Genomic DNA, 20,387 nt, shown 5'->3' on the forward strand with positions numbered 1-20,387 from the left:
TGTTGCGGAGCACGGGCTCTAGGCGCGCGGGCTTCAGTAGTTGTGGCACGTGGGCTCAGTAGTTGTGGCTCGCGGGCTTAGCTGCTCCGTGGCATGTGGGATCTTCCCAGACCAGGGCTTGAACCTGTGTCCCCTGCATTGGCAGGACGGATTCTTAACCACTGCGCCACCAGGGAAGCCCCTTCTTTTCACCTCTTGATTTAACCCAAGTAACTTCCTCTCCTTTTTGATAGGATTGTTAGAGCAACTAATCAAGGAAGTAACAGTAAAACAATAGCTGCTCCTTTAAAGAGACCAGCTAGGCAGACTGAGGTAGCAGCTAACATCCGAGTTCACTCTGTGCTGGATGTGGTTCCAAGAGCTTTGCATACATTAATCTATTTAATCCTCATAATGACCCCATAATGTAGGTACTAACATTATTCCAAGTTGACAGATGGGAACACTGAGGCGAAGTTAAAGCAATGTGCCTAAAGATCATACAGATAGGATTCCAACCAGGCAATGTGGCCCCCAAGCTGTGCTTCCCACATTAGGCTACACTGCCTTTCCTATAAATGGCAAGGCTGCTCAAGAGGGGAAGTGGGAATCCTCCCTCTTCCATACGGGTGTGTGAACTTGGCCTTCCACTTCCGTACAGGAGAGAGCAAAGGGTGGGAACACGTCTGGCCTCGCTCAGCCCTCTTACCCACTCACTTCTCTGAGGGGAGGAGGGCGTCTTTTTGGTTGCCAGGATTGGGAGATACTACTGAGCAGGTAAGGTCATCAGGGCAGAACCTGACACTGCAAGGGAGCTTGTAGTCGAAGGTGGGTAAATTCCAGGACTGATATTCAAAGTATTTTAATAATCAGTTCATCACCAGACCAACAGACCGGGGGCAGCCACAAACCACTGGTGTGTCAGTGCCGACCGTGGTACGTCAACAGGGTCAGCAACCAGGGTATTCTCAGAGCCCTACCGTGGTCTTCGTATCACCAACCAGTCTTCTCAGTGACAGATGAGCTATTCTGATTCCCACCATTCTGGTTTTTTGACGTCTTTTCAATTCATTCTGGACCCAGAGGGGAAGGACAAGGATATAAGTAATCATCACCACCAAACCCCAAAGTCCTCTGCATTTTTCAGATGGTATCCCTAATACTAAATTCAGTTTCTGATGATATTGACAAACCGGAACACACTCAAAGCCAGGGTCATGCCTGCACTGGGGACTCTGTGGTATGAAGTGGAGGGAAGGAAGAGGGGCTGTCCGTGTCCTCATTTCCATCGTGGATGTGGACGGACCTGGTGAGTCAGAATGGGGGAGGCCTGCGGGGGCAGGGCCTGGGTCGTGAAATGGTCTTTGGCAAAGAATGTGACACAGGTGGGCCCCCATTACTCTAGAGTAGGGGTCAGGGGACTATGGCCACAGGCCTTCAGTTTTGCAGATAAAGTTCTACTAGAACACAGCCACGCCCACCCACTTAAATATCACCTGTGACTGCTTTGGAGCTCTGTACGAAAGGCAGCTGAACAGTGTGGACAGAGACAGGGTGGACTGCAAAGCCTAAAACATGTACTATCTGGCTCTTTACAGAAAGAATGTGCAGACCTCTGGTCTAGATCTAGGAAAGTAACTCTAATAGCCTGGGGCAGGGAGGCAGGAAGGAAAAAGGAGTGGACTTCGAGCTGGGGCCTTTAGTGGGGAAACTGGGAAAGGCTTAGAGGAAGGAATTGGGGTTCAGCTACCACCATGTCTTACGATGTGGGGATCGATCCCTCCTCCTGTGAGCTGCGCCACAATATAACCTTCCAAACTGAATTATTTACATCTATTTGGGTGAGTTCCTAGATGGTGAAGAAAGCGGATTTTTCTCCAGTCATTCAGAATTAGCAGCATATAAACAATGTAAAACTAAGCACAGGTAATCAAAAACATTTTAATGATTAATGTTTAGACATTATTTAACATTGTGGGTATATCCAGATGAGCTAAAGCACACTTTGACAGCACACTACTGAATGTTATACTTTCTGTATTGAAATATGTAAAGACATTTGCAAACTAGTACCTAGGAAGACATACATTTACAAATATACACATTCTAGATTTGATAAGGTAAATGTAAACAGATGCTGTGACTCCTTCCAAACAGAAATCCCACAAGACTAATTAAGAGAACCAACTGGCTCCCTATAATATGAATGTGCAAAATTAAAGCATGATAAACTGATATTTACATAAATATCAAACCAACAATTCGTTCACACATTGTCAATGACCTTCTCAGATGTGTCACGAGTGGTTCAGTGAATGTTTTTTTCCTCCGAAGGAGAAGGTATTCAGAGGCTAAATTCCAACACTTTAAGATGACACACACAACAGTCCTTATCTGTTTGACCACTGCCTCTAGGGTATGAGACATGATTTTATGATAAGCAGTCTTATTTTTAAACAAGTATCTCTAAACAAATCTTTAGATTTGAAGCAGGATAAAAAAATTACAGGTGCTATTAGATTTACATTAAACAAACCGTCTCTATCCAATCCCCCAGTTCTCTCATGCTGCAGCTATCTGTTTAATTTTACCTTAAATTTTTCTAAGGTCCTTTCCCCACCTTTAATTCATTTTGGTAAGCTAGGCACATTTTCAAAGGAAGTTTGTGTCAAAACAAATAGTACAGAAATCAACCCAAATTTGGACCCTGGCAACCAGTTCCCCACTACTCATCTATGGGACTCTGTCAAATGGTAAACATTTAATCATCTCTCTTGAAAAGTATAAATCTTCTCTCACAAGTGGAAAGCAAAATGGGCTTCGTTTCCTGTATAAAAACACTTAAGCAATTCTGAAATTTAAAACGGCCTACTCATCCTACACACTTCCTAAAATCCTGAAGACAAAGAATATATACTTTAAGTTTCATCAAGACTGCTTTAGAACCCCCCCTCCCTTTTTACATTATTAATAGTGGCACTCAAAATAAAAAAATAAGATCTGTTAAAAAGTTAAACTGACTGTTCCACTAGATTTGAACCTGCCTGATTTAAAGCCGATATTACAAAACTGAAGGTGCCGATTTCACAGGTACAAGTCACTTGAAACTATGTGTCACACGATAGTTTCATAAGTCATGGTCTTTGATTTTTCTGAACAGAGCTATTAGAAATGAATAAAAACTTGAAACATACCCTAATTTAAACGAATACGCTTTGGGCCCTGTTTTTTAACTTTTAAGGCATGTGTGTTTCTCTACTGTAACACGATTATTATACAAATTTACAATCACATGCATGGTCTACAGTTAAAAAAAAAAAAGTGTGGATTACAGTGTTATTAAATTGTGAATCACAATTCAGCACCTATCATGTTATAACTAATAAGGCAACAGCAGTGTCGTGTGTACTACAACAACACGCCCTCCACAGTCTAGCGCAGGGGTCGGTGACAGCCCAGAAATGTTAAAAATCTTATGCCTACTTGGGTAATCTGTCTACATTTCCTAGGGGTTTGGAACTGATGGAAGAGGTCCTACGTGAGTCACACTATGGTAGGCCGACTAGTTACAGCAGCTGTTAACGAGCATTGGGCACAATTCATTTGTGCTTACAATCAGACGACGGGGTTCAGAGGCTGTCAACCCCTGGGCCTCAGTCCTTACGCTGCTTCCTTGGCTTCACACTGTTTTCCAGAGAAGAAAAGCTGCTGGTGTGGCCGTTCACGGCCGCCACGGAGCCGTTCTGGTGTTCTCTCCTCCGGGAGGCCCCCTTCTTGTTGTAGGTCTGCAAGGCATAAGGGCAGATGGGAACCACGGCGGGGGCCCAGCTGCATCCCTAACGTTAGAGCCTTTGGGGACCAGTGCTATCATGTCAAGAAGCAACGTCTGTGGTCAAGCGACCAGGAAAATGTTTCTTTGCCACTGGTTTCAATCACTTCCATTTTTTTGAAGCTCGGCCTGGGTAAGCTCAGTGAGTCACAGGCTCACTGTATCAATGTTATTTGAGAGTTAGACAGAAAACACAATTTGCACTTCACTCAGCCCTGCCCTTCCACGCTCCCACCGCTGGTACCTTCTGTCACTCACATCCTCTGCCTTCAAAACTGCCTCATGACTTCAGCAACTATTTCGGCCCTTTACGTACAAAGTGCTCTGCCACGAGGGCAGTCAAAACAGGTGTGGCTTCAGCTTCGTCGGGCCCTATCCTTTAACCTCCCTCATACCTGGTCACTGCCCCAAAGTGTAGCATGAACCTCCAGCCCAGCAAGATGTGAATGCAACTCAAAGCCGCCACCCCAGGTGCATCTGGGGAAAGGTGTCTGTCTGCATGGGGCGCAGGGAGGGGCAAACATGCTGCTGTGCCCCTCCCCCCCCGGGGGGGGGGAGGGATACTCAATGTGACCCGGCTTTACTCCCTCTGTCCTTGCTCCTGACCACCCCCTATATGCCTGCCCAGCCCAGGGCCCTGCCCATGGAGCACGAACACACGAGCCCCAGGGGTGACGGGACACAGGGGAGTCAACAGTGGCTGCAAAAGGTCAGGCTCCCCTGTAGGTAATCTGCCCTAAACAGACCCTTCCATGAGCAAAAACCTACATCACATCATGCACTTGGGGACGAGCCGTACCCCCAAACCTGAGCAGCGGGGAAAGAAAGTGTAAGAGAACCAGGACGAAAGGCTGATTTCTGTCTATAACTGGGGTCTGTGATGGAAATTTCTTCAGACATTTAATTAAGCCCCAAAGTTTAGGGCAGTGGGACTGAGGGACATGGGGCTGAGACTCACGTATGGCGGGTCTGCAGTGGCCATGAGGGAAGCGGTATGGGGCCTGCTGGACAGCTCTGCTTTCCCACAGGGACCCTGAGCCTCCCTCATCGAAGACCTGGAACTCCAGAGGCCTGGACTGACTTCAGTACCTCCTCCTACATTGGCAGTGACCCCCACCCCAGCCCCACCAAGGCAGGGGCTCCCCATTAAAGGAACGAATGAGGGCCTTGGCGGGGGGGGGAGGGATACTCAATGTGACCCGGCTTTACTCCCTCTGTCCTTGCTCCTGACCACCCCCTATATGCCTGCCCAGAACCAGGCCCTGCCCATGGAGCACGAACACACGAGCCCCAGGGGTGACGGGACACAGGGGAGTCAACAGTGGCTGCAAAAGGTCAGGCTCCCCTGTAGGTAATCTGCCCTAAACAGACCCTTCCATGAGCAAAAACCTACATCACATCATGCACTTGGGGACGAGCCGTACCCCCAAACCTGAGCAGCGGGGAAAGAAAGTGTAAGAGAACCAGGACGAAAGGCTGATTTCTGTCTATAACTGGGGTCTGTGATGGAAATTTCTTCAGACATTTAATTAAGCCCCAAAGTTTAGGGCAGTGGGACTGAGGGACATGGGGCTGAGACTCACGTATGGCGGGTCTGCAGTGGCCATGAGGGAAGCGGTATGGGGCCTGCTGGACAGCTCTGCTTTCCCACAGGGACCCTGAGCCTCCCTCATCGAAGACCTGGAACTCCAGAGGCCTGGACTGACTTCAGTACCTCCTCCTACATTGGCAGTGACCCCCACCCCAGCCCCACCAAGGCAGGGGCTCCCCATTAAAGGAACGAATGAGGGCCTTGGCTGCAAGGACCCCCAACTCTCAACCGCCACAGAAGAGTGAGATTTACCTGAATATAGAAGTTTGTGAAGAGGGCAATCAGAGAAATCATGTATCCAATCTGGAAATACAACCAACCAAGAGGGAAGGCGCACGGCCAGATGACCCCGCAGCTGGTCTGGATGATGGTCAGCACGAACTGTAGCTGGTGGGGGAGGAGACACAGCTGAGCACGCGGCCACGGCCCAGCGTCAAGGCATCCGCCAGATGGGCGCTCTACCCCGCACCCCCAAGTTTGGGAAGGAACACTTATTAACCTTTCTGTAGGTACAGAGGTCATTTCAAAAACAGGGTGCATATGCTAAACGTACCCAAACTCGTTATACATCTGAATGGGTCCTATGTATAACACTCCTCCCCTTCCAACTACTGAAACCATCTTCTCTAAAGCTTGGGGAATAGCCAGCAACACTGCGTTGTATATTTGGAAGTTGCTGAGGGTAGATTTCACAACAGATACATGTATCAAATCATTACGTTGTACACCTTAAACTTAACACAATACTATATGTGAATTATATCTCAATGAAGCTGGAGGGAAAAATGGAAAACGTGTTTAAAAAACCTAATACACACACTTCAGGAATACAGTATAGGAGATGCAAGAGTTTTGTTTTTTGTTTTCTTTGTAAAGGAAGGATGGGCGTGGGGTGTATGTTTAGAGGGACGAGGGACCTCACCGCAGGACGTGCAATCCCACGGGACACTTTCCCCATCCTTATCCGTGGACCTTCTGGTTTGGTGAAGGCTGAGGCTGGCAGACAGACTTATACTCTGATTGGCATATAATGTTAATTCCCTAGATTATTTCTGACAAGTCAATCTTGAGAAGCAGGGGGAGGGCCTAGGGAAATGGGGAGAAGGGGCTAAGATAAGGCATGGCTGCTGCTTCCTTTAAGGAGTTAACAGTGGAGGGCAGGGCTCTGCCCACTGGATTTCGGGCCCACCTTCCAGTGCTTCCATGTAGGGAACTGTTTTTTGTTTTTGTTTGTTTCCTTTTTTAAGGTTAAGTATTCTAGACGGAGAAGAAACTGTAAGTGGTGTGTAGAATAAATCTAGGCGAACTGGGTGCAATCTTCCACCTCAAAGGGCAGAGCCTAATGGGAGACCAACTCTCCAGGCTGCTCTAAATTCTGCTTCTGCAGAGCCAAGCTGCGTGGAGCAAATCGATCTCTGCGTCACTTCTCAAGTGTAACAAGGAGGCTGAAGAACAATTATCCTTCCTCACAGGTGGGTAAGGAGAAAATTAACAAGGACTGTCCAGCCGCTGGCAAAGAGATGATAAGGAAACGCCAAACACATAAGCAGCTCAGAAGGTCTCCTCGGATTTTTTTTTCCCAGAAGGTTATCTTTCAATATTGAAAAATCGCAGTTGGCTTGGAGGGATCTGAATCAGCTTGGTTTCCTTAGAAAAAAATGTACCAATAAGGCAAGGCCAGGGCCAAGAGTTTAATACCTAATATCGACAGGTTAGCTAGCTCTGGCCCATTGCTCCCATGTCCTCATCTATAAAACAGGGGTAATAACACGAAATCAGGCTACTGGGACAATCCATGTAAAACTGCTTACTTGACGTGAGAGCCTGGCACGTAGTAAACTCAACAAATGTCAGGATTTTAACGTGAGTAGTAATAGTGTTAATAACTAGCTTATGAAAGAAATCAGGAAGGGAGAGGAATAGGGTGTATAATATACTGACAGCTGAGGAAAGCTTTAAGAAGGACGGTGGGAAATAACCACCAAGTGCGAACAGCTGCTGGGTGGCCCTGGCACGTGGGCCCAGGAAGGGGGCCGTCACCTGAGGCACAGCAGTGCCATCCTCACCACCACACAGGCCGAGAGGTCGCTCGGCACCTGCATCCTTGCTGCCTAATAAGCTAGCGCCCTGGGCTCACGCTCCTCCCAGCAAATCCTGGAAACACATACACAGATTTCACCTTGGATTCGGGTTCTGATTAGAAAACATGGGCACACACATATGCTCTGTGCACAAACTCAGAACAAATGGCTGAACTTGAAGTCAGAGAGTTAGATTTAATCCTTGCTCCGCAATCCAACTAGCTGCACGCTCACAGGCACGGTCTCTCCATCGACTGAAATGAACACGATGCCCTGCTCTGCCCACTTCAAGGAGTTTAACTGGACCGAGAGAGAGAGGATGGGAAAGCCACATCTTAGGTGCTAGTAAACAACAATGAAGCCAGGAGGGCAGCAAGAACGCCCCAGGAAGAGCTTGGCATTCCCCAGGTGGCAAGTCCTGGGGGAGAGAGGCCACGTCACTCACCAGCTGCCCCTGCGTGATATACTTCTTCCACCAGAGGTACGGCCTCATGGAAGGGACGGACGACAGACCGTAGTACGAGTACATGAGGACATGGATGAAGCTGTTAAGTGTGGCACCAAAATAAGCTGCAGGAACAGAGGGAATTGGGGAGGAGCATGCCTCAATGTTTTATATGTAACAGGTCACAGATAAAATCCAAGATTCCTTTTAAATCAAAAAAAAGTGTTTTTGAACAGGGGCTGGCAGACACCGCGGCAGCAATCTGGCACTGCACGGGCATGCAATCAGAATTCAAGTTCCACCCAGGGAAGGCAGTCGTCATGATGCTTTAAGCGCGGGGTCTGTTGCGCAGCTACCAGGTGGGCATCCAGCACAGGAGTCAGGAGACCACCTGCCCCACTCTGGCACCTAAAGGTTTTGCTGCCAGGCCCCCAGTGACTCCCAGAGGCAGCTGCCCAAGTGCCTCTGACTGCTGCGTTGAAGACGTGGGGAAGACAGCCGACGGGCGGCACGTTCAAAGCTGGCCGTCTCTACACATTTGCTGAGGCCTGGAGAGGTCTTTGAAATCACCTCCTAATTATTCCCCAGGACTGCAGTGCGGAGGCCATATATTCTTATCAGTAATAGAGTCCAGGGCCTCATTCCTTAGAGATGAGAGACCCATTATTTACGTCTTAATTTATAATTTCCAGTAGGACGAGCAGGTCTTTTTTCAGACTCTCCGCCCTCTGCCCCCACAGTAAGCAATCAAGCAAAGCTACCAGCTTTCCCCCTTGTGCGGTCAGACGCACCAGGCTGGACTATGACAGTAACTGGCCACATGACCTTGGACAAGTCACGTCCATTCTCTGGTTGTTTCTCATCGGCCAGGTGGGGCTGGTGATGATCTGTCATCCTGTGGGATCTTTGACATTTAAAGTCCTCTTCTAATGTGGGGAGGTGCCGTTTCTATTAGAAAGTTAAGTCAGGTAACCCACGGCCATGAGGTGTGAGCTCTACCAACCCTTCTTTTGTCTCAGGGTTCTCCCAAACTGGAAGGAGCTGTATTTGGAAAGTCCTTTCTGGTTCTAAAATCCTCTATGTGAATCCTGGTGGGCCAAGTTAATCAAGGGTGGCGCTATCCTGGGGAAAAACATATTGTGAATAGACTCAAGGGGTCCTGGTCAAAATCTGTTGGTGATGGATGGCAGGAATTTTGACTGGGACATGTTAGAACTCCTGGGCTGAAACTGACCGGGACAACTTAAATCTCTGGAAATTATAGGACACTTCAGACTACAAGCGGTCCACATCCTTCTGAGAATTTACTTCAAATGTTGGTGCTTGTCACAGAAGCTGCTCAGCTCAACACGCTTCAGGAAGGCGAGGGTCACTATATCAGAGTATGTGCAGACTCCCTGAGGTACTACAGCTAAAGCTTGTTCTCTGGTGCCCACTCCATGGTGTGCTTCCATCTTCCTGGTCTGTCCCTGTCAGTCAAACATCTTCCAAATTATAGGGGAACAAGGATCAGGGACAATCTGGAATAGGAAACTCTGTCCTGATTTCTTCATGTGCCCCAGGCTGGGAATCTGGTCTTTCCCTCATCTTGCCAAATCAGCACAGGATGTGCACCAAACTAGAAAAAGGTTCTGTCAGCTTGCTGAGTGCACAGGCCACGCAGACTATCGTTAAAGGCAACCTGGACACCACGTTCAAAGGCGTGACCTAGATATCTACAGAAACAACACCTTTTCTCAAAGCCTTAGTTTCAGCTCAGCCTTTCCACTCACACCTGTCCCCAAAGATGCCCGACTCACAGTGGCCACAGGGGACCCAGTTCATCACGAACCACCAGATGTTGAGCATGGAGGCGTGGTGGTACACATGCAGGACTGTGACCTGGTGGCTGTTCTTGCGCAGGACGAAGAAGAAGGTGTCCATGAACTCAATGAGCTTGGAGAAGTAATACCACCAGAGCACGCGGATGATCTAGGAGGAAGGGGCCGTCAGCGTCTTCCGGGTTCTGCGCTCAACCCCAGGATCCCACCGCCCCCGCTCCCCCCGACTGGCCCTGCCAAAGCCAGTCACTCTGCAGCGCCTTTAAGCAGAACACCGGGGGCTGGGTGGGGGGCTGGGGGGAGTGAAGGCAGGGAAAGCTCTCAAAGGTCCACCAACCCCTTTCAAGACTCTTAACAGATCCCTGCCGGCCTCCTGCTTCCTCTGGAAGGAGCCTGCAGAGCCATCGGAGGAAGAAAACCACGTGAAAGGCACTTCTGCTTTCAGGGGCTGGCGTGGGGCAGGTGACAGACACGAGGCAGGGGGAGAAAGGAATCAGGGTATCCAGTACCAGGTTCTGCCCAATTAAACGTGCCACACGGGGGTCTCTAAGGAAATGACTGCCACGCTGAGGGTAGGCTGCAGAGTTTTGTTAAAAACAAAACCCAAAGAACACGCCAGAGTGGAAGCTGGAACCGGCAGACCACACTCAGAGGCCACTTAGAGGAATGATTAAAACACTTAAGACATCCTTCCGATCCTGTTTATATAAATAGAGCACAAATACTGATAAATGCATGCACATCTTCTTCCCTGGAAGCTGTTAACAGGACTTACTTTTTGCAGAGAGGGAGATTATTGTTTCCATTCTATACTTTTCATGCTGCTTAAGTTCTCATACCATGTGCACAGACTGCTTTTAAAAATGCCCACAGGGATTGCCCGGATGGCCATCTTGTCTTTTGAACAGTTTAGTTATTAAAACACAAGCAAACGGAAAGACGATACCTTCATGTCCGCTTCTCCTCCACCGCGTGTGCCCTGACAGAAGAGGCTGTACTGGCCTTCCCACACTCCCGCCACTAACTGGGAAAGAAAGAAAAAGGGAAACCGCTAATCACCAACAAAATAAGAACCAGGAGAAGCCCTATTCAATTAAAGTTCATTAATTTGAGAATCTGTGCAGACTGCCCTTGGGCTGTGCTGGGGCAAGTTTGCTCCGGGCAAAAAAGCATAATGACAAGGGAGTGTGAACCAAGGGGGGTTTAAATGACTAGGGACTCAATTTCACAAGGGGCAGGCCCTGCTTTGCCAGGCTGCCTCTCTCCAGAACCCTCAGTTCCCCTGGGCCCGTCACAGGCACCTCGCCAATTCCGAGGCCCGAGTTTTCCAATCATGGGCTTGGGTCCTGCCCTGCCACGGCCTCAGGGGAAACCACAGGCTTTCTCAAACCTGAGTGTGTAGGACCAGAATCACCTCAAGGGTACAGTGAAAGGCAGATTGCTGGGGAGTGTTTCTGGTCTGGCAGGTCTGGGGTGGGGCCCAAGAATTCCTACTTCTAGCAGGTTCCCAGGTGATCCTGATGCCGGTCTGCAGCCCCCCTGCTGCAAGCCTGGGGCAACCGAGTCCAGCCTGAGCCTCTTCACTGTTTTCCGCTGCTGTGTCATCTCCGGATCCACGAATGAGACCTCTGCGAACTGAGGAACTGTGCCCATGCCTCAGAACTCACCTGCGGCAGAATAGGCACTGTGGTGGCACAGCGAGGACCCCGGACTTGGGGTGCAGAGCTGCAGGGTCGCCAGTTCTCCACAAGGGCCTCAGCTGCCTCACCCACACATGAGGGTGACGCCCGGCTAGGGGGAGACCTAAGGACCTGCTCCAACGGTCCAGAAGGAAGGTGTGATTTGACCACCCTGTGCGTGTCCATTATGTTCCAGCCAGCCAGACACCCACGAGATGCGCCTTTCTCCATGGAGACCGCAGCTCACCGCCTCCTCCTGAAGCCTCGGCATCCTCAACTGTTCCCGGTGGCTCTCCCTCTGGTGGTCAAGTGGGGCCATGGGAGGAGAAACCTCAGGTGGTCTGTCTTGTCGTGCTTGAGCTCATCTGGGGAGCCAACACGAGGAACCGGCCACTGGGCCCCCAAGTGTGGTTCTCAACGTGTTCCCTAGTCCAGCTGCGCCAGCATCACGTGGGAACTCAAAAGACATGCAAATACCTGAATCCAATCCTGTGGTTTATAAAGTGTGGTCCCGAAACAACAGCTCCATCACCCAGGAGTTAGCTAGAAATATAAAATCTCAGGCCCAACCCCAGACCCACTGAATCAGAAATTTCTGGGTGTGAAGCTCCACGGTGTGAAAACAGGTTGTTTCACAGGTGATTTTTGATGCCACTGACGTTTGAGAACTGTTAAGCTGTGGTTCCCATTCCAGCTGTAGGACAGGCTCACCGGGGGAGCTTTTAAAAATTGCTAATGGGGACTTCCCTGGTGGTGCAGTGGTTGAGGGTCCGCCTGCCGATGCAGGGGACACGGGTTCGTGCCCCGGTCTGGGAAGATCCCACATGCCGCAGAGCGGCTGGGCCCGTGAGCCATGGCCACTGAGCCTGCGCGTCTGGAACTTGTGCTCCGCAACGGGAGAGCCACAACAGTGAGAGGCCCACGTACCGCAAAAAAAAAAAAAAAATTGCTAATGCCTGGCGTCCCCCAGACCATTAAACCAGAAGCTTGCAAGGCAATTCCAGTGTGAAACTAGGAGTGGGAACCACTGGTTTCATGCTACCTGATTCACGTAAGAAATGGTTCACCTGCCAGCGCTGCACGAAAGATGTAACCAAGACACAGGACTTCAGAACCTCGCACTGACCACCTTCCCCTACACTGTCCTCCAACAGAGTTTGGCTGGGGGAGAAGGGCGGCAGCACACAGATACCCTCAGGGAACATCAGCTGATCACAAAGGTCTGAAGACAAATGGTTAAACTTCCACCCTCAGAGACAAAAGCCAGCACCCGGCTTCAATCTGGTTTTCCTCTACTAACTCCTTTAAGAGCTAACACGGGTTTTTGCAGTCAAAGACCAGCCCATCATTTTATGATGAAAAGAACCCAGGATTAGGGAGCAGAAGTACCAGAGCCAGTGAGCAACCTGGGACACGCCAGCTAATTCCCTTGGGCCTTGGTCATTCTTTACTGTAAGCAGATGAGGCTGGATTAAATTATTTCCAAAGGTTCTGTTTTAATTTTCTACAGTTACTAAGATTTTTTTGAAAACAGACCACACGTAAAGTACACTATACTATCTTTGAAAAACCAGACCCATGGGTAATTTATTGGAAGGTATATTATCTTTCTGGTCTTCCCCTTCCTAGTCATGCCAGTTAAGCACACCGCATGCAGACCTATCAGAAGTCCCAACCATCAAGATACAAAGCCTGAGTCTAAAGTGGACTGCGTGTGTGTGTGTGTGTGTGTGTGTGTGTGTGTGCGTGCGTGTGCGCGCGCACGCGCGCACATGCCCGCGCTGGGGTGGAAACCTGAGGGAAGAGAGGTGTCATCTTGGCACAATGTTCTTTGCTGCCCTTCCTTCTACCTCATGAGGGCGCTGATAAATTTTCTTCTGTGGCTGGAGGGTACAGAGAAAGAATTTTTGGAACTCCACTGGGTTAAAGGATGGAGATAAAGAAGCCTAGATCACAGGTGTGAGCCTCTCCCAGGTGAGATACATTCTCCAAGTGCAAAATCTGTTTCCCTTGTAGGAAGTCCCACCCCTCGAGCCCAGCTGGCTGTTTCATGATTCCGTGTTTCTGGTCACAGGAGCAACTAGGAGAGACAGTGTGAATACTTCAAAGCAAACTCGTCACCACTTCTGGGCATCCCCTCTAAGCACATCTGCTTTTACCCCCTGGCAGTAAAAAAGGGAAAACAACTTTCAAAAACACCAGAAGAGAATGTAAAATCTTTGTTCACAGAAGCCTTTCCTTAAAAGCAGAAACCTGTAGTTCTTTTACATCATCAATGGGAGGGAGGGAGCACAAAAAGTACCATGAAACAGCAAACCATGCCTGTTCCTTTATTTACAAAAACAGATGGCAGCTCTTTAGGCCTCATTTTCCTCACTCTTCAAACAGGATAAAAATAACACTCTGGGCTTCCCTGGTGGCGCAGTGATTGAGAATCTGCCTGCTAATGCAGGGGACACGGGTTTGAGCCCTGGTCTGGGAAGATCCCACATGCCGCGGAGCAACTGGGCCCGTGAGCCATAACCGCTGAGCCTGCGCATCTGGAGCCTGTGCTCCGCAACAAGAGAGGCCGTGATAGTGAAGAGGCCCGCGCACCGCGATGAAGAGTGGCCCCCGCTTGCCCCAACTAGAGAAAGCCCTCGCACAGAAACGAAGACCCAACACAGCCAAAAATAAATATAAAAATAAATAAATTAAAAAAAAAAAAACACTCTGTCCTGTTCAGGCTGCCGTGAGACGTTAACAAGATGTGTGTAATGCTCATCTCACCCAACCTGGTATAGAGGATAAGCACAGCAACTGTTAGAAACGACCACTACTTTATCCTTTTCAACTGCAGTGCTCTCTGCACCCATGGACCCCCATCTCCAGCTCTCAAAATCTTATTCATCCTTCAAAGGTCAGCTAAAATTTTATTGTTTTTCATGATTGCTCCCTTGAGCACTCCAGCTGAAGCCAGTCTCCTGCCTCTGAGCCTAGGTGCCGTGACTTACACTTATGTGCTTACATGCTCCTTTAAGACCCGTCACTGGCTCTGTCTGAAGCTCCTCTGTAAGCTCTCAGAGGTTGTGGCTGCACATCTGCATCCACAGAATCCTTCACAGGGGTGGGGGGAGATGGAACGGGGACTCGTACATAAGAGATGCTGAACAAATATTTGCTCGATAACAACAAACAAAGTGTTCAAGGTGCTGCTTCTTGCCCCTTAAATCTAGGCCCAGTGTTTCATTTGCAGGGGAAAATAAAGGTTTCCGTTCACAAGATGAAAACCAGTCCTCATTAAATGTCATACTGGTGACACGGAGTTTAATTCTTAAAATATCCTTGGCTTCAAGAGGGATAGGATATTTAACACATGAGGATCAAGCACCTGAGTTCAAGTTTATTCACCTAAGCTTCTCAGCCACCCTCTGTACAAGTGGCCAGTATCAGGGTCCTGCTCTCTCCATTCCCATCAGAAAAAAACGGCATGTCTGAGTAACAGACCCTGGAGGCTCTCAGCCAAGGCCTGGCCTTCCCTCCAGCCTGAGAGAAGTGCCTCAGAGGAGACAGTGCTCTCACCAGGCCTGGCTTCCCTCCAAGAGCTGCTCTGGGGAGCTCATCACACTGCAGCCCCAGGGAGGGCCCGGGAGGTGGGACCAAAGGGGAGGCACTGGAAGTGAGGGCAGGGCTCTACCTTGACTTCTGGAAATCACCCCGAGAGGGCCGGTCTGTGCTCCAATGGAAAAGCAGGCCACAGTGAGCAGCTGGCCACCACCGCCCCAGCTCCAGATCCCACCGGCCACTTCAAGAACAACCGAGGGAGCACTAAGTACCCTACACCTGGCTTCTGCCCAGTAACCAAGACACACCCAGCACCGCTGTGAACCACCACTCCTTCTCTGGAGTAAAGCAAACTTCAATTAGGCCATGGGCGTGTGCAGAGCTATAATTAAAGCCTAGCTAGAAGCTTTCTTCTCTCCTTATGAGACAAATTCAATAACCAAAAGTGGTTTCATGCATCTTTTCACTTAAAGAAGAAAACTGAGGTGAATATCACAGCTGGGTCTGGATGATGCAGTTCACGGAGTGATTCATCTCTAGTTGATTGTCTAGGTGAGAGTTGACTTTTCTCATCTAACACCACAATTTAACCACAAATGTATACCCTATAGCATGATAACCACTTCCAAGGCACTTTCTGTAATGCCACCAAAGCATCTCAAGAAACAAGATCATTTGAAACACTTTCAGCAGAAAAATGTCATCCTGTGTGGCCCTTATCAGTTCACTCACCCCAACAACCCAAGATGTCAGAGCAGTAAGGTGACCCCTTTCCAAAAGGGGCTAATGGATTTAGTGATGAGGGTTTGATGAGCTGTGTGGTTATTTCCCCCTAAGCAGAAATGGAATGAAAGGTAACGGGAACAGACACTATCCATGCTGAAATTCAACCATCCCAGTACCTGAGGGACTCTGCTAAAATAAGCACCACCACCAAAAGTGTGTGAGGTTGACATCTTCCCAGATTTGACTGTTCCTGTGGGCATCTACAAGTGTGTACTTTTTAGAACCGGTACAAGGTCATGTTTTTATTAAGGAAACAGAGACGAGTAGTGATATGGCTGGTCCAAAGTCACACAGCTTCTCGGTGGCCCTGCTGGGACCAGCACCTAGGAATCCTGACTCTTGGTCCAAATGCAATGTCTCTAACAGCACTTCCAAGCTCCTCTGAACTTCTTTGTCTGTTTTTGTGTCTTTAGTAAGAACACAATGGAGATACTCTATTCATGAAGAATTCTACGGAAAAGCAGGCCTTTCGCTGCATCTTTATCTTCAGCAGATGTTTGGTTTCAACTGAACCATCAGCTACTCCCAAATTAAAAGTACCTCTTTTGGGCTTCCCTGGTGGCGCAGTGGTTGAGAGTCCGCCTGCCAATGCAGGGGACAAGGGTTCGTGGCCCGGTCTGGGAAGATCCCACATGCCGCGAAGCGGCTGGGCCCGTGAGCCATGGCCGCTGAGCTTGCACGTCTGGAGCCTGTGCTCCGCAACGGGAGAGGCCACAACAGTGAGAGGCCCACGTACCGCAAAAAAAAAAAAAAAAAAAAAAAAAGTACCTCTTTCTCCAAGGTTTAGCTGGCCAATATTGGCAGTGCCATTATGGAACAGGGTCAAGTCAAAGCATGTGGTTTTGAATTTCAAATCTTTCCTGTCCAGAGCAGAAGGATGCCCATTAAGATAATTTCATACCCGTGACCTCCAAAGGTGTTTTTTTCCACTGAGGCCCAGGAACCCCTTGGGTTACAGCTGACTGCAATACTCTTGGTTATGTCATAAGGACAGGCTCTGTACACTAGAGAAGGCTTCAGAACAAAGCACAAAGAAACAGCTTGTCCTCAGCCCAGCCTGACACAGGTATGTCTGGCATTCTTCCCTCGACCCTGGGCCCTGTCCACTTACGCTGGCAGTCCTTTTGTCTCACTATTCAGCCTCCTGAGAGGTGGTTTCTGGTAAATTGCTTCCACATACCCAACAAGAAACACTCATTTTATATTTTATGGGACTGGCTGGGAGAGAAAACCCAAGCTGAGGCTCAGTGTTCTGAGGCAGTGACGCACAATGGCCGGAAGCACAGGCTCGAATCCCAGGTCCACCCGGGGCTTTTCCTCTGCAGAAAGGGGACAGTGACAGTGTGATGAAGTGAGTGAACCCAGCACCTGGCGTAAGGCAGGCACTATATATATAAGTCTTTGCTATGACTCTACACAAATGTCTGCTCTTTCTGCCCCAGTGCTTGAAGGCTCGTGACTAGGTCTGCACTGCTGCTGCTCCTACTGTATACAGAAGCTCCACCAGAGCATCCTCTGCAGAATTCAAAGAGAGACCTCCAGGGCTTCCCTGGTGGCACAGTGGTTGAGAGTCCGCCTGCCGATGCAGGGGACATGGGTTCGTGCCCCGGTCCGGGAAGATCCCACATGCCGTGGAGCGGCTGGGCCCGTGAGCCATGGCCGCTGAGCCTGCACGTCCAGAGCCTGTGCTCCGCCACGGGAGAGACCACAACAGTGAGAGGCCCACGTACCGCAAAAACAAAAACAAAAACAAAAACAAAGAGAGACCTTCAGCTTACCTACTGACTCCTGCTTTAGAAACTGAGTCTGCTTTAGTTGAGGATTTGTAGATTGGTTCCTTTTTACACCAGCTGTAAGGCTCAGTTACCAAGGTCTGTAGGGTCAGTTTAGAGGAGTCAGGCCTGGCTCTGGAACAAAGCCAAAGCTTCCTCTCTACTGGAAGGCATCCCTTCCCTGTCCCCTGGGAGTGTGGCTGAGGGGAAGGCTGTCTGTCAGAAGGCTGAATCCTTCTCTCCATCTTCCCACTGCAGGCATTCCCTCAGGGCAGTGCCAGGTAAATGGACAGGCAGGTAACTGAGGCGCTGCTGCTCCCTGAGAGAAGCTTCTTTCTGAGCAAGGAGTTTCAGTGGTAAGGGAACAGTGAGTGAGAAGTGTTTTAGGCAATAGTTGGGCCTTTCCTATAAGTATTAAGCTCACCAGAGTTTCAACCTCTGTTTAATGCGGAAATGCAGAATAGTACTAAATGTCTTTTTCAGAGTATTTTGGGAAACAAAATCATTTCTAAATAAAATTCAGTAATTACTTGCCAGGTCTTTTAAGTGTTTTTCCAAATCTTATTTTTTTCCACAATAACGTATCTATTTTAAGAAAGCCTGAAGGGAAAGAAAAACAAGACTGTTTGGAATATAATGTCTCCAGAGCAACTGCTCTGCAGCTCTATCGAGGACCTTCAAAGCCAGAGCCGGGGAGGCAGTGCTGCTGGGGGCCTGAGGAGACGTGTTGACGGCACCGACGCCACAATTTCAGCGGGGGCGGAAAGCACAAGCAAAACACCCTTCCTGTCAAATGCTCAACTTCTCTCATCCTCCACATAAAGCAGCATCGGAAATCTTCAAGAGAAGATTCAAAGAAAAAAACCACTGACGTCTGGTCCTGGCAACGCAGCAAACCGCGTGAAAGCTGAACCACCTCCCCACCGTTAACACAAGGCAGAAATGCTATATGAAACACCAAAAAAACTCCAACACCACTGATGCCTAACTGTAAGGTGAGGCTTCCCCTAAAAAAATAAGTTAGAAAAGAGGAAGTGAGCTTACATTCAAGTTCTTTTAAAAATCTCTTTTATTTGGGGCAGACACGTTTACCTGAGATGACCCCAGCAATACTAGCTTGGGATGCTTACACGGGACACCCAACAAACTGTCCTGTTTTTGTTTTTAAAAAAGGTAAAGAAATTTAACATAGGGTCTTCCCTGGCGGTCCAGTGGTTAAGACTCTGCGCTTCCAATGCAGGGGGCGTGGGTAAGATCCCACATGCTGTGCAGTGTGGGCAAAAAAAAAAAAAAAAATTAACATTGATATAATAATTATTCCCAGAGGCATGACCTCACAGATATAGCTGGAAGAAAATTTTTTAAAGGGTATTTTCAAATAGCAATACAGGAAATGGTTAAGTTTGAGATCACAGTTGTATCTAACTAGGAAAAAAACCAATGTTTCCATGTTATGAAGTGAAAAAAAGAACAAGCAGTGAATTTTTATAAAGAAATAAAAAATGTATAGTAACTGAAACTAAAAATGGCTGAAAGAGCAGATTAGACACAACTGAAAATATGAGTGAATTAGAGGAATGCAGGAGAGACATAAAGATGCAAAAAACACGAGAGAGAATACGTAGGGGTGAGCATGTCCAACACACATCTAATAGGAGCTCCAGCCAGAGCTGGTGAAGGAGGAGGAAGCATCGAGGATATGATGCCTGACAACTTTCCCAAATTCAGAAACACAGAAATTCTCAGCTTGGATGCACACAATCCTGAGTGAGATAAATAAAAGTGGATTACTATCTAGGCACACTCTGTTTCATTCTTAAACAATTTTAGAAATATCTGGAAAGAAAAAGACTACCTAAAAATGAACAAAAATGGGAGTGCGGCAGACTTCTCTGATAAATCTGCAAAGCGCTGGGGGAAAATAACTGCTAATTTAGAATTCTGCACCCTGCTAAAATACTATTCAAGGATTTTGTCACATAAATGATGCTCAAACAGAGACTGAGTTTACCCTTCCCAGAAAAGGAACTACTTCAGAAGAAAACTGGACCTCAAAGGAAAGAATGGATTTCACAAATGAACAGTGTGCAAAGAAAATCAGTAAGCACAGACTGTAATGATGACTGTTTAGGACCTCAGAAAGAGGTGGAATGAAACACCTGCCAACAATAACATGGAAGATGGGGGATCAGAGCCCAGATCTTCCACGGTCCTTGTATTGTTCAGGAGTAGAAACAGTAATTCATTTTAGACTTCATTAAGTTAAGGGTGCATGTTAAAAACTTATAGGTAATTACTAAATAATAGAATAACTTTTAAATCAGTAAAATGAAAAAAAAATGCAACAGAAAGCAGGAAAGGAATAAAAAAAGAGCAAAGAAAACATACAAACACACACACACATACACACAAAGGTGATAGAAATTATTCCAATATAACGATTATACTAAATGAAAATGGATTAAAATTTCCCCACTAAAAGACAAGAGAGTGTCAAGATTCAGTCATTAACTCCTAAGTGTATACCTGGCCTAAATAAATAAATAAAAAAAATTTGCACGCAGGGACATATCCAATAACATTCAATGCAACATTGTTTCTGTTTGTTTGGGGAGGAAGGTTTCTGATCAAGAAAAAAACGTACTTTTTAATTCCTTCTTAACTGCAAAAGCCTTTTTAAGTGTTTTTCCAAATCTTATTTTTTTCCAAATGCCAGCATATACATTTATTTCTAGCTGGTAAAGCACATGAGAATTGCTGCTTTGGAGAATAATTATGAAAATAATACAATTTTGTTTCTGTAATACATTAAAAAATGCAAAATGCAAAACAAGAGTGAAGTTTCTGCAAAGGAGAAAGAGT

At 47.8% G+C, this 20,387-nt stretch overlaps 1 protein-coding gene across 1 annotated transcript in view; it reads right to left on the reverse strand.

Moving 5' to 3' along the window:
• Positions 1-1,900: 1,900 nt before the first annotated feature.
• Positions 1,901-20,387, reverse strand: part of ELOVL5 (ELOVL fatty acid elongase 5) — a 71,868-nt gene continuing 53,381 nt past the window's right edge. Inside the window, exons 4-8 of the mRNA XM_007451934.1 lie at positions 10,692-10,769; positions 9,725-9,896; positions 7,926-8,050; positions 5,652-5,786; positions 1,901-3,764 (exon numbers count right to left, since the gene is read on the reverse strand). Coding sequence (XP_007451996.1) covers positions 3,633-3,764; positions 5,652-5,786; positions 7,926-8,050; positions 9,725-9,896; positions 10,692-10,769 — 642 coding nt within the window. The 3' untranslated portion in view covers positions 1,901-3,632. The remainder of the gene's footprint in view (positions 3,765-5,651; positions 5,787-7,925; positions 8,051-9,724; positions 9,897-10,691; positions 10,770-20,387) is intronic.

Source organism: Lipotes vexillifer, unplaced genomic scaffold, assembly GCF_000442215.2.
Source record: "Lipotes vexillifer unplaced genomic scaffold, Lipotes_vexillifer_v1.1 scaffold147, whole genome shotgun sequence".
Lineage (NCBI taxonomy): Eukaryota > Metazoa > Chordata > Mammalia > Artiodactyla > Lipotidae > Lipotes > Lipotes vexillifer.